This window comes from Erpetoichthys calabaricus, chromosome 1 (assembly GCF_900747795.2).
Source record: "Erpetoichthys calabaricus chromosome 1, fErpCal1.3, whole genome shotgun sequence".
NCBI classification, from domain to species: Eukaryota; Metazoa; Chordata; class Cladistia; order Polypteriformes; family Polypteridae; genus Erpetoichthys; species Erpetoichthys calabaricus.
Genome location: NC_041394.2, coordinates 78,442,824 through 78,466,138, shown reverse-complemented (window position 1 = coordinate 78,466,138; position 23,315 = coordinate 78,442,824). Strand labels below are relative to the sequence as shown.

The 23,315-nt window shown below is 37.3% G+C and overlaps 1 protein-coding gene across 2 annotated transcripts in view; it reads left to right on the top strand.

The window, feature by feature from the left end:
- Window positions 1-23,315, top strand: part of pcxa (pyruvate carboxylase a) — a 725,880-nt gene that overhangs the window by 643,493 nt on the left and 59,072 nt on the right. For both annotated transcript variants that reach the window (XM_051932342.1, XM_028802434.2), the window contains exon 16: window positions 13,350-13,594. In XM_051932342.1, the coding sequence (XP_051788302.1) occupies window positions 13,350-13,594 (245 nt within the window). The remainder of the gene's footprint in view (window positions 1-13,349; window positions 13,595-23,315) is intronic.

Below are 23,315 nucleotides of genomic sequence, written 5' to 3'. Positions count from 1 at the left end.
CACAGGGTAAGTGTGTCCTTTTTGCTTCATCAACACTTCTTCCAGCAGCAACTCAAGCATCCTGGTTGTCTTCCATCCAAGTACTGCCTGTGCTCAAACATGCTTGGCTTTAATTGGATTACCTGTTCTGAACTTCTAGTTGTATGGCTACTACGGTACATACAGAATCACTAAAAAGTGGAGAGAGCAGTTGGTATTCTTGAACAACTTTAAATCTCTGTTCTGGAGGAACAAAAACAAAAATTCATCTTATACATACCTGATAAAAAAAGAGGCAAGTAACAAATGTTCCTTATTTTTTAAACAGATTAAACACATAGATAGATAGATAGATAGATAGATAGATAGATAGATAGATAGATAGATACTTTATTAATCCCAATGGGAAATTCACAAATCAGTATTTAAAAAAAGAAATTGCACACAGCTTTACATCATCTTCTTCTTTCTGCTTCTACCTTTAGGGGTCGCCATCATCTTCTTCCATATCTTTCTGTCCTATGCATCTTGTTCTGTTACACCCAACACCTGCATGTCCTCTCACTACATCCATAAATCTTCTCTTAGGCCTTCCTCTTTTTCTTTTGCCTGGCAGCTCTACCCTTAGCATCCCTCTCCCAAAATACTCGGTATCTCTCGTCTCTGACTTTCTCTCCCAACCGTCCAACTTGAGCTGACCCTCTAATGTACAGTAATCCCTCCTCAATTGCGGGGGTTGCATTCCAGAACCCCCCGCGAAAGGTGAAAATCCGTGAAGTAAAAACCATATGTTCATATAGTTATTTTTATATATTTTAAGCCCTTATAAACTCACCCACACTCTTATAAACATTTCCCACACAATTATACAGCATAAACCCTTTGTATTCTCTTAGATATTAGGTAAGATTCATTGAAATTATGCATGTAAACACACTGTTTATATACAGTAAAACCTAAATATTATTTTAAAGATATCGAGCGTCTCCGATATCACATATGTTATAGCCATTACGACAGGCAGGCCACCAGCAATAAATACGTACAATGCAAGAAAAATTGTATACAGTAAAATGTGTGTACAGTGACACTAAACTATGTACATGTAATAAGTGCTGTACGTAGAAAATTAATTATGTTACTCACCAACAATGACACAGCGACTTGTCCGATAACAATGAGTTTAATTTTACTGCACAACAAAGGAGAGCGTTACAGCTCTTCTAAAGGAGCCTCTTCAGGCAACTGTGTAGCACCGCAGTTGTTCTTCTTCTGGCAGTCTTCAATCCAGATCCCTAAAGCAGATTCCATCTGGACTACCGCCTTATTACATCCACTTACAACTCATTTTGCGCCCTGGTTAAAGGACACTGTGGCCATAGATCTTCTATTCTTTTCCTCCTTTTTAAATAAAAAAGAATCGTGGACTCATTGATTCCGTAATGGCATCCTGCAGCGGTGTAGCTGTTCCCTTCCTTCAACATATCCAAAACTTTTACCTTTTCGGAAATCGTTAGCATCTTCCATTGGCGCTTGGGCACGGCCCCTGAAGCAGTAGCAGGAACACGTTGATGCTGAATGAGCAAGACGAGACTTCCTGGTTAACGCAGCGGAATTGAATTCTGTGCTCCGTCGCTGAGCCAATCAGCACACAGGAACTTAACTGCGTGCTCTGATTGGGAAGCTTCTCAGCCATCCGCCAATAGCGTCCCTTGTATGAAATCAACTGGGCAAACCAACTGAGGAAGCATGTATCACAAGTAAAAAAAACCATTGTCCGCAGAATCCCGCGAAGCAGTGAAAAATCCGCGTTATATATTTAAATATGCTTACATATAAAATCCGCAATAGAGTGAAGCCGCGAAAGTCGAAGCGCGATATAGCGAGGGATTACTGTACTCCTTTCTAATCCTATCCATCCTTGTCACTCCCAGTGCAAATCTTAGCATCTTTAACTCTGCCACCTTCAGCTCTGTCTCCTGCTTTCTGGTCAGTGCTACCATCTCTAACCCATATAACATAGCTGGTTTCACTACCATCCTGTAGACCTTCCCTTTCACTCTTGCTGATATTCGTCTGTCACAAATCACTCCTGACACTCTTCTCCACCCTTTCCACCCTGCCTGCACTTTTTCACCTCTCTTCTACAATCCCCATTACTCTGTACTGTTGATCCCAAGTATTTAAACTCCTCCACCTTCGCCAACTCTACTCCTTGCATCCTCACCATTCCACTGACCTCCCTCTCATTTACACACATGTATTCTATCTTGTTCCTGCTGACCTTCTTTCCTCTCCTCTCTAGAACATATCTCCTCTTCTCCAGGATCTCCTCAACCTACTCCCTACTATCGCTACAGATCACAATGTCATCAGCAAACATCATAGTCCACGGGGACTCCTGTCTAATCTCGTCTGTCAACCTATCCATGACCATTGCAAATAAAAAAGGGCTCAGAGCAGATCCCTGATTTAATCCCACCTCCACCTTGTATTCCTCCTAACGCAGACCTCACCACAGTCACAATTCCCTCGTACATATCCTGTACAACTCTTACGTACTTCTCTGCCACTCCCGGCTTCCTCATACAATACCACAACTCCTCTCGAGGCACCCTGCAGGTCCTTCTGGCCTTCTCTGTACTTCTCCATCAACACCCTCAGAGCAAACATTGCATCTGTGATGCCCTTTCTTGGCATGAAACCATACTGCTGCACACTAATCATCACCTCACTTATTAACCTAGATTCCACTACTCTTTCCTATAACTTCATACTGTGGCTCATCAATTTTATCCCCCTGTAGTTACTACAGCTCTGCATATCCCCTTTATTCTTAAATATCGGCACCAGTACACTTCTTCTCCACTCCTCAGGCATCCTCTCGCTTTCCAAGATTCCATTAAACAATCTGGTTTAAAACTCCACTGCCATCTCTCCTAAACACCTCCATGCTTCCACAGGTATGTCATCTGGACCAACGGCTTTTCCATTTTTGATCCTCTTCATAGCTGTTCTTACTTCCTCTTTGCTAATCTGTTGCACTTCCTGATTCACTTTTTCCACATCATCCAACCTCTTCTCTCTCTCTCACTTGTTATCTTCATTCATCAGCCTCTCAAAGTACTCTTTCCATCTGCTCAACACACTCTCCTCTCTTGTGAGTACGTTTCCATCTTTATCCTTTATTACCCTAACCTGCTGCACGTCTTTCCCAGCTTGGTCCCTCTGTCTAGCCAATTGGTACAGGTCCTTTATTACCTCCTTAATGTCCAACCTCTCATACAACTCATCATACGTCTTTTCTTTAGCCTTCACCACCTCTCTCTTCACCTTGTGCCTTATCTCCTTGTACTCTTGTCTACTTTCTGCATCTCTCTGATTATCCCACTTCTTCTTTGCCATCCTCTTCCTCTGTATACTCTCCTGTACTTCCCCATTCCACCACCAGGTTTCCTTTTCCTCCTTCCTCTGTCCAGATGTCACGCCAAGCACCCTTTTTACTGTCACCCTTACTACATCTGCTGTAGTTTCCCAACTGTCGGGTAATTCTTCACTACCACCCAATGCCTGTCTCACCTTCTCCCTAAACTCAACTTTGCAGTCTTCCTTTTTCAACTTCCACCATTTGATCCTTGGCACTGCCCTTACACTCTTCCTCTTCTTGATCTCCAACATTGTCCTACAGACCTTCCTCTTCTTGATCTCCAACATTGTCCTACAGACCACCATCCTATGCTGCTTAACTACAGTTTTCCTTGCCACCACTTTGCAGTCTTCAATCTCCTTCAGATTGACTCTTCTGCGTAGGATGTAATCTACCTGTGTGCATCTTCCTCCACTCTTGTACATAACCCTATGTTCCTCCCTCTTCTTAAAATGCGTATTAACCACAGCCATGTCCATCCTTTTGGCAAAATCCACTATCCTCTGACCTTCTTCATTCCTCTCCTTGACACCATATCTACTCATCACGTCCTCGTCTCCTCTGTTCCCTTCACCAACATGTCCATTGAAATCCGCTCCAATCACCACTTTCTGTCCCTTGGGTACACTGTTCATCACTTAATCCAACTCACTCCAAAAATCTTCTTTCTCATCCATTGCACACCCAACTTGTGGGGCATATGCACTAACAACATTCATCATCACACCTCCAATTTCCAGCTTTACAATTTGTCTCTGTCTGACACTCTCTTCACCTCCAAAACATTCTGTTCCTTCAGAATAACCCCTGCTCCATTTCTCCTCCTATCCACAACATGATAGAACAATTTGAATCCACCTCCGATCCACCTGGCCTTACTCCCCTTCCATTTGGTCTTTTGCATGCACAATATATCAACCTTTCTTCTCTCCATCATATCTGCTAACTCTCTCCCCTTACCAGTCATACTGCCAACAATCAAAGTTCCTACCCTCAGTTCCAATCTCTTTACCTTCCTCCTCTCCTCTGGACACGTCTACCCCCCCCCCCTTCTTCTTCAGTCCAACAGTAGCCCAATTTCTGCCAGCACCCTGTTGGCGGTCTTTGTTAACCCGGGGTTCAACTGATCCGGTATGGAAATTTGTATTGTTGTCCGCATGTTGATTTGGCGAAATTTTACGCCAGATGCCCTTCCTGACGTAACCCTCCCCATTTATCCAGGCTTGGGACCGGCATGAAGAATCACACTAGTTTGTGCATCTCCTGTGGCTGGGCTGCACACAGCTTTACATGAAGACCTTAAAATTTAGTTGAGTAAATCATTTCTCCTTGAGTAAGCTATTCTCTTCTGCTGAGATAATACAACTTCTTTAAAATGTTTGGTGATTGCATATTTTTGCAGTAAGCCACTGGAAAAGTCTTACTTGAATGTACAATGTACATGCCCCATCAATTAGTTACAATACACTAATTATTTTATTTCTCATTGCCTGCTGTAAACAAAAATATCACTGTTACTATTATTACTATAAACTTGCATTTGCCAGTTTCAACTGCAGATGATAACCATTAACCATCACAAAACGAATATAAATGTTGGCATGGCCACATTAATGCAGGTGTCTTCGGGATACTGCTTAAGCTGGACTGATATATTGAACAGAGGCATTGGAAGAATATATTCTGCTGTCACACAATTGTGTTCCTTCTTTGTCTTAGTTATTTTGCTAAATAAATCTCATTATTCAGGCACTTCTGTGACAGCACCTGGCTAGGAATGTTGTTCCAAAAGGAAAAGTAGACTATAAATGTATGGATGCGAAATGACATGTACGGTTATAAATATGCTTACAGCTTATGATATACTGTACAAAGTGCTTGGTGACATCAATGATGCAATGGTAACATTACTTCAGAAATGAGTAGTCTTTACAAATTAGAGGCACATAGTTTCAAAAATGTCTAAGAGTCTTGAATATCCCAGCATAACAGTGATTACCAAAAACAGAAGTATGGATAAAAGATGTCATGTCCGTCAAGAAGAAGTGAGAGGCTCATCATTTTAAGTCCTAGTTCAACGCTGCTTAAGCCACATGGACTGCTTGGGTATGAGCCTGTTTTTTTTTTTTTTTTTTAATAAGTCTGATGAAGCCCAGATACCAGTCGGCAAGGGATGAAAACACCATTTCAAAATGTAGCTGATAGTTTGTAATTTAAAATACTGAAACATTTATTTGTATAATTGTGTTAGTGACACTGCTATCATTATGTGGAGGAGCTTGGAATATAGTGTTGCATATTGGTTTGTCTAGAAATTTCTCTTGAGTGCTCAACTGTGTTACTATTATTACTACTACTTTACTGTTGCCTTTATATGATTGAGATGTTCTGTTCCTAATCCTCAAAACCCAAAGTAAATATAATAAACATTGACATTCTAGCAATGGCATTTGCTCTGGTATTTTTGCATGAAGGCAGCCATAGTGGTTCTATAAAAAAAATTAACAAAAGGCAACTAATTAATAAATAAAACCATTTTAGTTGTGTTGCTCAAGGTGTGCCTCTCCTTTTTAAATTAAGTAAAATATTCTCTTATTAGTTTGTGCCACTTATGGAAAAGATTAATGCCTCTTCATTACATTCTCTTTATGAAACTCCCTCTTAGCAAATTATAAGATGTACATAGTATGCAAAATGACAATTTATTTTTTGATAGTGAATGAAAAGCAAACTGTTAGTTGAAAGTGTATGGCTGGGGTATATATATATATATATATATATATATATATATATATATACAGTGGAACCTCTAGATACGAGTTTAATTCGTTCCAGCACTGAGCTTGTATAGCGAATTTCTCGTATCTAGAACAAACTTCCCCATTGAAAAAAATGGAAATCCAGTTAATCCGTTCCGCACCCCAAATATATTAACATAAAAATCAATTTTCCTAACAAATAACACTGATAAATTATATATACTGTAGTCTACCTTTAATAAATAACACTGGTAAATAATATAACTGATTATTAAAAGAATCAAAACAGGTGTCTAAAGTGCAGTAGAGCATTCAATAAATCTTTAAATAAATAATCCTTAAAACAGTTGTGAAGTGGAGGTTTAAAATACACAAGATGACAATCCCCGATGTTTCTTCTCTGTTAGCGTCTCACCTGCGGGCTCTGCAACAGGCGAGACACTCTTAATGCAGCTGACCTTCTCTACACCATCCTGCTTCAGCTGTTTGGCTCGTCTGTTCAGCTACACGCGAGCCTACACTCGCTCGCTCTCCCGCACCGACTTCCTGCCTGCTCGCGCTCGCGCTCTCTCTCTCTCTCTCTCTCTCTCTCTCTCTCTCTCTCTCTCTCTCTCTCTCTCTCCCTTAACCGGCTCGCGCTTCTCTATATATGCGGGGAGGACATGGCAGCTGCAGCCCATCAGCCACAGGAACAATCATGGATGTGAGCAGTTTCCCACCTGTGCACTTAAGTGAGAAACGCAGACACCGCAGATCGCGGCTCGCAACTGCTACCACGCCCCCTCGCTAAGCAAAGAGCTATACCCACAGCCTGGCTCGTGGCTCGTTACGCGAGCCAATGCTCGCATTTAGATCTGAATTTTTCGCTCATACTTTCCTCGTATTTTGAATTTCTCGTATACGGAGGTGATCGTATCTCGAGGTTCCACTGTATATATATATAAATTCACAAAGTCACCGCCAAAGGGGGAAGACACCCATGAAAGCACGCAGGAAGAGGCGTGGATTCACTAAGCCGCCGACAAGTAGGAAAGAGCCTCGCCCACCAACTTTATGACCATTGGATACGACGACAACTCGCAGAGCCACGCCCACTAACTGGGACACGACGCCTTGGAAAAAACGGCGTCATTTATGTTCATCTGTTGTACGCTACACATGGACCTCTGAGCCACCTTGAGTTGGGGGCAGCAAGTCTTTGATAGGCTGCAACAAAATGATGAAAGTACGGGTGCATTTTTTCACACAAGCTGTGTGTGTGTGTGTGGGTGGGTGTTAGTTAATTTGTTACTCGAAGGATTTCAAGATTTAATATGCACAGGCGGTAACACTGCAAATGCAGCCCAAACGAACCAAAAATCTTCCACAGTCTCCTTACTGTAAAGCAGCAACACTACCACTGCGCTACAAGACAGAGAATGCAGTTAAATAATGCACCAGGCTCGATTTTACTTTCACTTCTGTTTGGAAAACTGTGTCGTTCAGAAAGTGTTCACCCATCAATACATAATTATGCGACATATGATACGCCATGAGTTGGCAAGAGCCACGAGTGTTCAGCGGTGTTTCCCAAACTCAGTCCTGCTGAACCCCCGTGGCTGCAGTGTTTTCTTCCAACCAGATTCCTAATCATTAATGCCGGTGAAACTCATCAGGGATAAGTCGGTTTTTCAAATGCAGTCGTGTAGCAGATTAGCTGGATGTAATAATCCGAGATGAATGCACACCTCCGCGCTGACTGAAAACACAATGTATATTGCTGCAACAAAATGATGAAAGAACGGGCACATTTTTTTCACACAAGCTGAGTGGGTGGGTGTTAGTTAGTTAATTAGTTACTCAAAAGAATTCAAGATTTAATATGCACAAGCGGTAACACTGCAAAAACGGCCCAAACCAGGAAAGACAGCTGGCAAAAAGTCAGCAACAAACTAAACGCGTGTGCATTGTACTTACTGAAAGCATCGTTACGGATTTTGCAAATGTTCATTTTTTTCCCTCCGCTTAAAAAACATTGAAAAAGCGGCGTATACTACGCCTCGGGTTGGTTTGTAGCGTGTAAAACAGTTTGTTTGTCGCGGATAATTTGCTATCCACACAAGTAGGAACCAGGAAGCGAACCCACAATCTTCCACTGTCTCCTTACTGCAAAGCAGCCGTACTACTACAGCGCCACAAGGCAGTTAAAGAAGTTATATTTATATTTTTTACACATCACTCACTAGAAGCTGCTGACGAACCCTTCTCTTCGTTGTCAGTCTGTAGCTGCGAAAAAATAAAAGCAATATGAGTTTTAACAGACGTCATTGAAGTGTATCACAAGTTTCTGTAACGTTAATAAAAATGGCCAGGAAGTGTCACTACAGAGGTGAGTGTTAAATGCTTCGAAGCTTCGATACGATTTCCGACACAATAGCTTCAAACGTGTTGATGCTTCGTGAGGCTGCACTCCGCCCATCACTACTCACAGGTTACTGAACGAGAAATCAGCAGACTAGCATGACGGATAGGGCGTAATTGGATATTATCAGCTGGCATAAAACTACATGTTATATCAGAGGAGTCTTACTAGATTAGCCATTTTTATTTATTTGTCTCAGAAATGCAAACAGTGCAAGTTTTATTCATTTAATATGGTCCTTTAAAAGAAAGGAAATTGACCAAAGAATTTGTACTACAGATTGAGTATCCCTAATCTGAAATGGCTGGGATGCAGAAGTATTTTGGATATTTTTGGATTTTGTAATATTTTTACAGTATGTACTTAATGTGATATCTTAATCTTCTAGGAAATTGCAGGCAAACTAGTTAAAGTATAGCTCACGCATATAATATATTTCAGAGTCATTATTATAATGTTTATTATTGTGAAAAATATTAAACCTCAAAAGCGGTGAATATGATGTATAGACTATTTTAGAATTAAAATATGCATATATTTCTTTCCGTGGAAGTTTTTTTCATTTTTTTTAATATATATAATTGGCACCTTGCAGCTTTTTTTTCTTTCTTGCTCCCCTGCACAGAATCTATCCTACATTCAGTGACAGTGGAAGCCCATTTGCAGGCCTTGGCTTTTTTCCCCCTTTATGTCCAGAGCGCACGTCCCTCAGAGTTCATAGCATTCAGTCAATCCTATGAGACATTCAACAGTGGGGGACATGCCCCTCAAATAAGACACCCTGGGGTATGCACGTCGTGCCACTTCCCAAGTAACCCACGCCCTCATAGTAGACTAATGGTGCTTCATGGCACTCTCCCCTAGCTCAGAATGAATAACTGTGTTTATAATCTGCAAGTAATGTTGTTCATCTCTGCTCTGCAGTTAAAAAATAAATAAATAAATTAGAGGGAACATAGGTGGCATTATATCAACACTCATAAACATTTGGAATTTTATATTTCAGATTAGGGATACTCAATCTTTATTATAATTTTTGCAGCAATTAGTACTACATAACACAATTGGATTTTAATCCGCTGCAGTGAAAGTGTGCATAAAATGATTTCATGCATTGAACATGTCTTTGTTGCATATTATACTTGGATCTTTGATTTTATCTGTCATGAATTGATTTCAAATATGCTAGTGTTTGTGCTAACTTTTTATTGGAGCCATGCATTTAAATATAAAGTAGAACTGTGGCAGCCATATCAGCCATTTTATTGATCATGTATCTTGTCTTAAGTGTCTCTAAACACCTGTCTCATAGGTGACAAATTGTAGTCTGGCCTATCCTGACCTGTTTTGAGTTTCTCCTTTTAGATTTCTTTTTTTACAACTGCTTCTAGGACTAGAAATTGCTTTAGGTTCCCAAAGCTTTGGACAGTCTTTATTTCAGTGTATCCCACCAAAGTTGTACTTTGGCAGTGACATTAGTGTCTGGCTAAGGTTCAAGGTTTCTTTATTTCATCATGTTTACACAAGAAAACATGAAATTTGCATATAATAACAAGACAGATAGAAATGAAACAAAACAAATAGAGACAAGGCAGGTTAAGGTAAGGCAGTTTGATAAGGCATATATACACAAAAATTATTACAGGATACATATCAAACCTTAATCATTTTCTCCGATATTCCCCTATTTTAAAAAATCATATGGCAATAGGAAGAAAGGAATTTCTAGAGTGATTTGTGTGGGTTCTCAAAGTGACTATACTTCCTGATATACTGAAGTTAATTTCTACATGTAAGGGATGTCTGTCGTCAGTTGAGATTATTTCTAGTTTCTTTAGCATTGTCCTCTGACACACACTTGTGAGATCAACCTCAGTCCCAATAACTTTAGCTAAGTGAGGATTATGTGTTGTCGCTTAAGATAAATGTAAAATTATGTGATTTGTGTATGTAAATACTTCAGTATCACAAATTCATGTTTGCATATTGTTAGCCCTTTTCTCAAACTCATTTTCTGTTCAGAATTTAAAGAAATACTGTTGGGTTTAGTTACCTTGGTAATCTTTCCATTTAATATTGTTGCATCAGCTGTTCATTACATTCACAGTTAGGTTTAAAATTTGTGATAGGTCTTCAACTTAATGTGGACTTAGAGAGAACTTTGAAGAGTGTTTTTTTTTTTTTTTTGTAAATAGAAAATTATATCAGTACATATTTACAGACCAATTTCTGATTGAGTCTGAATGCTGTAGTTTGAAATTGAAATGTTGAGTGTTTTTTTTTTTTTTTTTTTTTTTTTTATTAACAAGAAAGAATGTTTACAGAACTTTTTTTTTCTTGCAGAACCTTTTCTTCCTTGATACCTGAATGAGCTGCAGGGCATGTCAACTTTTTTCCCTTTTAATTTGGGATTAGAAAAGATACAAATATTTTAAATGAAATTACTGCTTATTTTGGTGACATTAATTCAGGTTATTTCTCTTCTATATGTAATTGAATATTCTTCTAGAGTTCTTTTGAAACCCCCTGTAGTTCTGCACACAGCAGCTTCTGCTGTAGTTATTCTTCCGTATGATTTGTGTGGGTGGTGGCATGAATCAACACAGTCCTGCCAAAATCACTGTCTCATATTTCTGTGAAGTGTATTTCTCATTGATTAGGAGCTAAATTGCAAAGAAAAAAAAAAACACAAGCAAATAAAGATACTAAACTCAGAGTGGTGGGAAGACTCCAGGACAAAAACTTTGCCAAGCATTACCAATTTCTGAATTGGCATACAGCTGGGGACTGATAATATCACATTCCTTTTCTAAATCTACATTTTTCTTATTAGCTTACTTAGTATTTTGAAAAATAACTGCACATCTTTGCAGCTTTTGAAGTTTTTTGATTGTAGCATGATCAGAGTAAGTTACTGCAAATGCCATATGCTTACAAGGGTTCAATGGTAAGTGCGCTAGATGTCATAAAAATATGTGAAAACCTTACTTTATTGTTTACAGTCTTGTATTTCTTTAAATATAATAAAAAATTAAAAACCTAGTGTAATTTAAACCTCTCATTGGCAGCTGCTTTGCAAACATGCTAAACTTAACCTGCCGAACAACATAATGCTTTGAGGATGCACAGCTATAATCAAGAACAATTTCACTCTTCAATTTGCAAATTATAAAATGTGTCCTAGGAAAACAGTTATAAAACTGCTCTGATAAACACAACTGGTCGGCATGTACGTAGAATTCAAAAGAAGTGTGAGTGAAAGAGGGCAGAGCATAAGTTTGTTTTTTTTTTTTTTTTTTGTTTTTTTTAGTATTACATTATGAGCATTTCAGAACCTCCATTTTATTTCCTTACATTATGGGAAAAAATATTATTTTTGCATTGCAAACATTTATTTTGCCATATTAAAAACATAAAATAAGTGCTGCAGTTCATCCTGAAATGCAAAAAATGTGCTTTTTAAGAAAAAGATGCATGTGTTAACATGGCTTGGTGTTCTTTAAATGAGAAGTGGTGCCTTCAGTTTCCAATTAGTGAAGTAAGTGCAGTTGTTTGCTGTTAAATGCAGAGAACCACTCTATTTAGAAATGACTGTATGCATGTACGCGTGTGATAGCCTGGCACTTTATCTAGGAATGTTTTTGTCCCACATGCCTAGTATTGTAATGACACTGAAATAGATTAATTGGTTTAGGGAATGGCTGGATGAATGTTCCATTTTGTACAGGTTGTGTTCACAAGCGAGGAAAGACGAAGGACTTGGTGCCCTCTCCACAACTGTGTCCTGTGTTGCAGCTATTGCTACCAGGATAGACACTATCCGAAACTTGAATTGGAGTAAGAAGGTTGGAGAATGCTGTGTTTATAGAGTGAGCTGTACCAAGTTAAATTTAAAAAAAATATGACGCTATTTGGAGAAATTGCAGCCAATTTCAACAATAGGAGGTGGACAAAATATTGGATCACCAAATAATAATAATAATAATAATATTTAATATCAAGGTCCTCATGAGGAAGAAGGGCTGTCATACAAGCTCTTACTTGTGTGCTGTAAGGTTCTGCACCATTCTTCAAGAAGTAAAGCCTTGAATTTTTTGCCAGACAAGAAAGATAGAAATCTAACGAACTCTTCATGCATCAAAACATCCTGGAATAGTTGAATGATTATTGGGTAGGCCATGGGAGGCTCTTGAGCAAATTCTAGTATTAATTAAACCAGTCTTAAAGTTTATCATTGTATTTAGTGGGTGTTATCATCCTTGAATAGAACAGCATGATCAGGGAGCAGCATTTGCTCCACAGTGTGCACCTAGTTTTTGCAAAGTGGCCTTGTATTCCTTAGTTCACTACTGACAAATAAGCTGTTATTCTATTGACTCTCCTACAGTTTGATATACGCTACCTATTTTAAAGTAGTCCTTGGATTGTCTTTCACACTTGAATGAACAGAGACATAACCCCCATTATCAGTTACATTACTTGTCTTCCACACTACTGTTCTTTTTTTGTGACACACCTGATGTAGCTTTGGCACATGAGAATAGCATGTTATCTTCAGTTCACTTTTGGAATCTGATTAACCCAGCTCTAGAATCCTGAGAAGAGCTGGGAAACCTGTGACAAGGTAGGGTCAACTTGTATATATCCTTTCTATTGGTTGTACTGTGATGGCCTGGAGTGTAACTGTAACAGTAAGCCAGAAAATACCAATGGTGTCTTGATCCTACATCTTTCTGTGCTGCTGCCATACTTTATTTTTTTTTTTTTTATTTTTTTTTTTTAGGCATTGCTCTGGAGCAGGTTTTTGATTACAGTGAGTACTGGGAGGTAACACGGGGTCTGTATGCTGCTTTTGACTGTACTGCCACTATGAAGTCTGGGAATGCTGATGTATATGAAAATGAGATACCTGGAGGACAGTACACCAATCTTCACTTTCAGGCACACAGTATGGGCCTGGGTAACAAGTTTAAGGAGGTCAAGAAAGCATATGCAGAGGCCAACAAACTTTTGGGAGACCTCATCAAGGTGAGAGCTCACTTTTTTATATACTTTTTTTCATTGCAAGTAATAAAAAGGATGCCTAATATAAATTTTAACTTCAGCTTTGGGATTCTAAAATATACAGTATTTTAAATTTGTTACAATGATTTTTTAATGTGTTAAACATAGCTTCCCATATCTTTTATAAAGAGCTCTATGATTTAATTTATCAAATTTTAAATTGTACTTTGTAATCTTTTTCAATGTTAGCATCACTGAAAATGTGTGTACTTTTTAAGAATTTTAAGATTAGTGTATTCCATGGTCAAGACACTTCCCCCAGGAAAATTTCAGATCATATTCATTCCAGGATGTGTCATCTCTGTTTACTTAGAGTTTGATAAGTTCAACACCACCCCTGTGTTTGGCACCCACCCACTTTTAAAGTCATCAATGCCTTTTTTTTTACTTAGTGAAAGTGCATGTGTGCATCATCTTCAGAGTAAAACATGTAAGGCAGGAAATAAATACTGTATATGGTTATTTTTATCCAGCAAATTTTACTGAGTAAGTGTTCAGAGCACTTGTACAAATTTAAAACTAAAATACAATAACTGTAGTTCCACTATACATAATGTACATAAAATATTAGGAAAATTAGTTTGAACGCACAGTAAAAGAACTATTTCCATTCAAGTAACAAAATCATGACAAGTCCAATAACATAGCAAGTGGGATATAATTAGTTGGCAATGGATAAGAAGAAAATAACTTCAGTCAATGGCATTCCTAGAAAAAATTAACCATTTAGGATTTACAGTCAGGTCAGTTTTAACAGATAAAATCACAATTGTACTGACTAAGGCTGAGAGACTATGCACACCCTCCTGGACATTCTGCAATATAATAACTATATGATAAGTTAATTATGCCCTTTCACTGTTGTATTCCAAAACTCGGCATATCTCTAGTGTCATTGTGCCATTGGCAGGAGTACCAGCTTAACAATATAGCAGTTTCATTAAATATAACAGTGGATAATTGGGTGAAAATCATTATGAATTGTTACCTATCAGCCTTAATTTGGATTCTCTTCTGAGTATTTTTCATTTGTTTGACTAACTTTGCTATATATATATATATATATATATATAATATAATATAATAATAAAATCCAACATCTGTATGTCTTTCTGCTTTTCACAAGAACTACTTAACCGATTTAAATCGGGTTTGATTTTGTGACTTTTCTCATCGCGCTATGTATCATAGTTCATTTGTGGTACTGATTTACTTGCGCAAATCTGAGAGACACGCAGTGGGAGGGGGGTTTGCGCTCAGGGGCCTTCCTTAGTCACGCTCCAGCCTCGGGGCATGTACCTTACCACCACTTAGCTAGCGAATGAGAGAACTACTTCACAATTTTAGATTGGGTTTTTTTCTATAATTTGCTTGTACATTCCAATTGATTTTGCGACTTCTCTCATCAAACTATGAATCGTAGTTTGCTTGCAGGAGCTATATATTTGCGCTAATCCAAGACAGAGGCTGCAGGCTGAGGGGAGGGCGAAGCGTAATGTCAGAAGTAGGGAGCCAAGCAGGGCCCTTCTCACTGTCCTTTTGCACTAATACACAGGCAGAGCCGCAGGGCACGGCTAGTTTTACAATATAAGCAATTCATCAGCAGTCTTTCTTTGATCGAAATGTTGAGCCCAGTCAGTTATTTCTAACAAGCAGGCAAATCATATATATATAGATTTCTTAATTTGTCCCTAAACTTAGCTGGTATTTAGTCTAAAGATTTAATTCTTATGTGGTCATTCAAGTAATGCTTATTGTAGCAGCAGTTTTAATTAACTAAAGAAAAAATGAAGAAAGTGAATCCTTGCCTAAGCACTTTGCATATAATTACATTTTTGTATTTGTGTTGATATACGTGTAATAAATATGCATAGGCAAAAAAGTAACCTGAGATTCTTACAGAATAAACCTTATAAATCAAAGGTTTTATAGTATATTGTAGTACCTGCTGATATGAGTTATTGCAGTGTTTGAACTCTGGTCCTGGACATCTCTGAGGGGTCTGATTTATTTATTTATTTATTTATTTTCCCATTTTAACAAATGCCTTAATTTGAAGCCAATCAGTTCTGACTATTATATCACTTAATTAGATGTCTTATTTTAACTTTCTATGCTTAAATAATATAGCACTGGCCTGATATTTAGCAGTAAAAGAAGGGAAATGGATGAGCACAAGCTGTTTTACCAAAATACTGTATTTTGGAGGAATTGATCACAATGTTTTAGCAGGGAAATACAGTATAGAAGATAATCACACTGAGTGTCTATACACTGATTAATTGTTCCTAGCAGGACCATGAAACATAGGAAAACATACTGTAGATTTTACATGGCTGACTGCTGGAGCCCAGGAATCAGTTATTTTTTTTCCCTGTTAAGCTAGAGAGGGCTGGTATAGCCCTGTTGTCTTTTAATTTAGATACAAAGACCAGATGATACTGTGTCTGGTTTGAATGATGGACATTGGTCTTTGGCATTGCAGTTTAGAGTTTGTTGTAAACTGAACATCTCTATTTTGCTGAAATTAATTAATTTCTAAAGGCAATCATTAATTTTTCTTGAGGGGAAGTCTGTACCCTGTAAGACAGCCAGAAAAGAAAGTATATTTTTCAGACTTCTGAGGAGACATCAGTGATTATCAATGTCAAATTTAATTATATCAAGAATAATATAACATTGAACGACTATGATAAAGACAGATTTAATATTTATTTTTTATATTTGATCCATATAAATCATTAGGTTGGTGTATGAATTTTATCATTTGCAGTAGCATTCAGAGTACACCATGTCAATTTAAAGCTCTTTGCCCAAGCAGACAAATTTCCTTGCCTTATTTTTTTCTCATGTGGTCGAGTCCATCTCGCTTTTAGCCGTCTTTGTTTTGAGAAATGCTGCTTCATATTGATTCTTTTTCTTGTAGATCCAATTTGAGGTACATGAGATTTTGATTAAGTCCGGGATTCACAAAACTACTTGATTTCAAGATTTTTTTTTTTTGTATGCATGTAATATAAGAATAACATTCTCTGCCCAACCCCTCTCCAGAGTTGAATGTGGTGAGCAAAGAATTTGATAAGGTTGTTTTCATGGACCAGGCTGGAAGTGAACCAGCATTTTATACCAGGAGTCTAGCGTTATAATTACTTTAATGCATAAAATGGCAATCCAGCATTATAAGACAAGCATACATCACACAGCACAGCATAAAGACAAGGTAATGAGTCAAATTGCTTCTAACCAGATCAAGTGAAAAGGTCTTTTGGTGTACAGTGTGCAATAGTTTTCGAGTTTAGATAGCTAAAAGTGAAAAACTAACACTTGTACAAAAACTGAAGTAAAATTAAAAATCCTGCATTTGATTAAAGCATTTTTTTTCAAGCTTTGTATTTAAGATGAATGGTAAAGATGTGTCAATAAACAGACAGATGGTCATGATAAAGCAAACTGAGGAATGAATAACTGGAAGTTAAATTTCAAATTACTAAATAAAGGAGGGGATTTACAAATCCTACAGTTAGGTCCATAAATATTTGGACAGAGACAACTTTTTTCTAATTTTGGTTCTGTACATTACCACAATGAATTTTAAATGAAACAACTCAGATGCAGTTGAAGTGCAGACTTTCAGCTTTAATTCAGTGGGATGAACAAAACGATTGCATAAAAATGTGAGGCAACTAAAGCATTTTTTTTAACACAATCCCTTCATTTCAGGGGCTCAAAAGTAATTGGACAGTTGACTCAAAGGCTATTTCATGGGCAGGTGTGGGCAAGTCCGTCGTTATGTCCTTATCAATTAAGCAGATAAAAGGCCTGGAGTTGATTTCAGGTGTGGTGCTTGCATGTGGAAGATTTTGCTGTGAACAGACAACATGCGGTCAAAGGAGCTCTCCATGCAGGTGAAAGAAGCCATCCTTAAGCTGCGAAAACAGAAAAAACTCATCCGAGAAATTACTACAATATTACGATTGGCAAAATCTACAGTTTGGTACATCCTGAGAAAGAAAGCAAGCACTGGTGAACTCAGCAACGCAAAAAGACCTGGACGTCCACAGAAGACAACAGTTGTGGATGATCGCAGAATCATTTCCATGGTGAAGAGAAACCCCTTCACAACAGTTAACCAAGTGAACAACACTCTCCAGGGGATAGGCATATCGATATCCAAGTCTACCATAAAGAGAAGACTGCATGAAATTAAATATAGAGGGTGCACTGCAAGGTGCAAGCCACTCATAAGCCTCAATAATAGAAAGGCTAGATTGGACTTTGCTAAAGAACATCTAAAAAGCCCGCACAGTTCTGGAAAAACATTTTTTGGACAGATGAAACCAAGATCAACCTCTACCAGAATGATGGCAAGAAAAAAGTATGGAGAAGGCATGGAACAGCTCATTATCCAAAGCATACCACATCATCTGTAAAACACGGTGGAGGCAGTGTGATGGCTTGGGCGTGCATGGCTGCCAGTGGCACTGGGACACTAGTGTTTATTGATGATGTGACACAGGACAGAAGCAGCCGAATGAATTCTGAGGTGTTCAGAGACATACTGTCTGCTCAAATCCAGCTAAATGCAGTCAAATTGATTGGGCGGTGTTTCATGATACAGATGGAAAATGACCCAAAACATACAGCCAAAGCAACCCAGGAGTTTATTAAAGCAAACAAGTGGAACATTCTTGAATGGCCAAGTCAGTCACCTGATCTTAACCCAATTGAGCATGCATTTCACTTGTTAAAGACTAAACTTCAGACAGAAAGGCCCACAAATAAACAGCAACTGAAAGCCGCTGCAGTAAAGGCCTGGCAGAGCATTAAAAAGGAGGAACCTCAGCATCTGGTGATGTCTATGAGTTCAAGACTTTCAAGACAAGGGTTTTCAACCAAGTATTAGAAATGAACATTATTTATTATTTATTTATTTCCAGTTATTTAATTTGTCCAATTACTTTTGAGCCCCTTTACCTTTGAGAAAATGAAGGGATTGTGTTAAAAAAAAAATGCTTTAGTTGCCTCACATTTTTATGCAATCTTTTTGTTCACCCCACTGAATTAAAGCTGAAAGTCTGCACTTCAACTGCATCTGAGTTGTTTCATTTAAAATTCACTGTGGTAATGTACAGAACCAAAATTAGAAAAAAGTTGTCTCTGTCCAAATATTTATGGACCTAACTGTATATCTTGGTTTTTGTCAGGCCTTGGTATAATATTAGAATCTTTCCTATTTGTTTGTTTGATGAAGTGTTTCAATGTGTTTTGTTTTTTTTTTTGATGGATTGATATAAGTTAAAATTAGCTTTGAGCCCTTGGGGTCAGCTCATTGCTGACTAACATCTGGGCCCGTTAAATTGCTTCTCAGTTTTATGTTTGTATGTTTAATTTTGTCTGTGTGAGGTTATGGTTCAGTCATCTATTCTTGTACTCCATTGACTTGTCTACATAAATAATGGATATGATTGATTGAGTGCCTGATTGCTATTGAATGCTTACTAAATGAAACTAATATAAATAATTACAGCTGCATCACTTTTTTATTAGGTATTGTGATTTACTTTATAATTGTACAAAAATCTAATTCATATTGATAACCTGTTACCACTCTGTTAGTCACAGTTACTAAAAAACTCACCCTACCTCCATAATAAATAATACTTCACATTTCATTTTCTGGTTTAATTTATTCCTCTCACAGAGTGGTATCCTGTTTTTTACTCCTATTTTTTATTTAGTGTAGTTTTTCTATAAAACCTGGAAATTGAATATTACCAGCAATTCACCAACCTGTCTGTCTTCCTGATGGATTCTGAGAGGTGGCTACATGTACATGTTGTTATCCAAATAATTGTCTTTCACTTCCAATATATTGGTCAGCATCTGTTGATGAGGTCACTATCCAATATAAAGTTTGATATTAGTCATTTGATCTATCAATATTGTCTCAAATGTTTCTTTAGCAATATGAAAGCAATTATAATTATCAAATCTAGTCCTAAAATATTTATTTAAATTAATGTTTAAATAAAAATTTATTTTTATAAATATAATGAAACTAGATTTTCCAGAAATTTCAAATAGAATTTATAACCATTTGGTCCATTTTAAGAAGAAAAGAAATGATTGTGAACAAAAATATTCAGTTTCTAGGTTTCCACATTTTTATCCCTTCCTTCTGCCCTTCAAGAAAATAGCTTTTCATTTTACAACTGTATAAAACTACATTCTGCATATGTAAGACAGGACTGTGCTTTGCACCTTGTCTGCTTTCTATATTTAGTATGCAGTCTTTATTTATTAGACTTATTGTTGTTCACCACACTCCTCCTCCAATAGCTGGATAATTACAAAAATAGTTATGTTGTAGTTTATATACAAAATTAAATGTGTTGGAGTGTGTGTGTGTGTGTGTGTATATATATATATATATATATATATATATATATATATATAAAAATATACACACACACAGTAAAACCTCATATAATCCATCATTCCATTAACCATCAAGGCAAAAAAAACAAACAAAAATTTGCACACACCAGCGTCTACCTATTACTTCTTCTGCGCAATACCCTGTGAGCTCTGCACATTGGAACGACTCTCCCTTTTGCTAGTGCTTAGTGTTCTTCCCCAGCACCACGTGTCATGCTGCATTTTGAAATCAGTGTCAGTTATGTACCTTCAGCTTTAATAGCATTTCATAGCTTTCTCTTTTGTTATAATTAAACTTCTATAAATTTTTATGGGCAATAAACATATGTGTGTGGTGTGGGATTTGTCACAAAAATTGAAATTATTAAATGTTTATGAAACTGGAAAAAGTGCTTCAAGTATTGTTTCAATTTATGGAGTAGGAAGAACAAAAGTGAAAGATATAAAGCATAATACCGATAAAACTGAAAAATGTGTGAAATGGAAACCACTGACGGTAATGTTATTCTGTATTAATGTTAATGTTCTTCTGCATTGTAATTATTATTTTTTTTTAATTCTGTTATGTTTTGTTAGTATATTGTGATGTGCAGGCAGCTTGTGATGCGCTGTGCAGGAGCAGAAAGGACAGAATGCTGTGTAAGTGATAGGACTGGGTGAAGGGCTTCTGTAAGGTGCGGACATGCCTCTTAGGAGATGAGTGAAAGGAGAAGTTAGGAGAAAGAAGGTGTGGCAGAAGGAAGTTTTGAGTAGGGAGTCAGGGGACAATAAGTAGGAGTATTTGTGGTATAAAAGAATACAGAATGTTAGGGGCAGGAGATATTGTAATTATTGGTAGGGAATGCTTTCTTTTTATTGTTTTGGAGATGTGCTCTGTAATCCTGATAATGGAGTGTAAGACAGGGCACCATTTGTTACGGACCGAAGACTCCAAGTAAAATGTAGAATATTCCAGCACCTCTGAGTTGTATTTGCTTATTATGCTGGTCATTACAATATTGTATAAATTAATTTTGTTAATATAGTTTTTTTTTTTTTGTAAATATGACTATTCACTAAACTAATAATCTACTGTACATCATTTTTAAAGTAGCTGTTCTGTTTTCCTTCTTTTCTCTTATCCATCATGGCCTTGGTCCTGACCCCTGATGGATAATCGAGGTTTTACTGCATATATTGTTTAATGGCATGTTTATTAAATATGTTGGCACAGAATAAGTGACTTTGAAAGTGTTGGCTGAATCCTGATTGTATCCACTTTCACACTCTACTGTACTGTAGAATACAAACTCTTAAAATAAGTACGAAATTAAGTAAGGAGACAGTTTCCCTTGTTAGAATTTCAGTTCTAGTGCCCGTTGTAATATACCAAATATATTGTAAGAAAGCACAGATACTCATAAAGATTCTGGGGCACCCGAAGGCAAACCCCATATATTATTATAAATGATGCAAAAAAAATGCATGTTAAAGCTGCTGTGAGACTAGTCCCAGTGAATTGATCGAGTCTGCACCAAGATGGCAGTGGTTTCTATTAAGATGGTTTCTGGGAGGAAGAGACGGATACAGATGGGTTGACCCCAGAAGTGACGTAATACATGGCAGCACGTCAATCTTCCTTTCCGCAGAGGGGAAAGAAGAGACAACTTGGTGGCCTGGGGTAATATTGTCATTATCCAAGCCTGTACGTTGTTCCCCAAAAAAACAAAAGAAAGCAACCTACTAACCTTCCCTCTACTTTCACTTACTATGTACAGTATATCTATTCTTAAAATGATATTGGTGAAAGTGGACAAAGATTCAGACAGAATTTAAGAGTATATCAAAAAATCACAGAGAACAATGGGAAAAGGATCTCTCAATTAATTTCCTAACAAGAACTGGAATTCAGCCATTCATAAAATGCATTCTACTTCAATATGCACCAAGCATGGCCTGATTCAATTAAAAGTTGATCACACACATCTCCTAAAAAGCTGTCTAAAATGCATTTAATGCAAGATCCAACCTTAGAATTAAGTCATTAAGCACCTGTATTGCTAGGTCATTTTTGGGAGAGTTCTGCCTTTAAAGCATACTGGGCAAATATTTTTGTAAATTCCTTGGATTTAAAATCAGTCCTGCCTCCTTAAAGTTAGTATTTAGGGTAATACTCAAAGGAATAAAAATGTGCTATGAAAGATCAGTTGTGATATCGTATACCACACTTACTTGAAGACCTGTTTTGCTTAATTGGAAAAATCCCAATCCACCCTCTGTATCTCCATGGAAAATAAATGTTCTATGTTATCGGAACATACTGGTTATCTTCATGAATGTAATCGTAAAGTAACCATGCTAGGCTTGTGTTCATTCTGTCTATTTTTCTGCTTTGCTTTATCCTATACAAAGAACTGTTTTAAGTGGGGTTTTGTAGTTGTTTAGTTTTCTTGTTGATGTTGGGGTTAAATGCTGATTACAATGGATTGCCTTAGAAGCATGTAAGTGTACTTGTTATGATTTCTATTACTCTGTTTCCATTGAAAATAATAAAAGTCAGTCCGTTCAACTGAACAAATGTGGCATTTTTAAACCACCAAGAAAGGCACATTTTACATTTCCTTTGATTTTCTGAATATTTGGCCATTGTTGGTAGTTAGTAGTTTACTGTATCTTCTATCATTGTTATAGAGGTATGCAACTGCACCAAAACACTGAAAATGCCTTCATTTAACATATGGGAATTTTAATAAAGGTAACAAATTCCAAAACATAAATATATAAATGTTGTTAGTCAGATAGGTATCTTAAGTGTAGTTAACTTAGCTGCTGAGTTACAGAATTTAACATCTCTGTACCTGTAACTTTCCAGTCTCCTGCTGTTTCTTAGTCCTTTTGGCTGCCTTATTTCTTCCAGAGGACTGTGGCTGCTTCTACCTTCAAGGTACTTTCTTATGTAAATATATAATTTAACATTGCTCTCCATTCACCAAGAGGCTTGTCAGTCCTCTGTTATAGAATAGCCTGAGAACTGAATAAAATGCCAGCATACATAAATAAACTGAGGAATAGCTATAAATGTGTTTATTATGCCCAGAAGCCAGATAGATTTTCATCCAACCTTTTAAAAATAACAGTTGAAAAAACCCAGGCAGTAAAGTAATACCACAGTCAAAATGGGAATAAAAAGCATCTACACATCAAAGTATTATAGGAGGTATACTGTAGTGCTGTTCAGCAGCAATATAGTAAGAGTAAGATATATTCA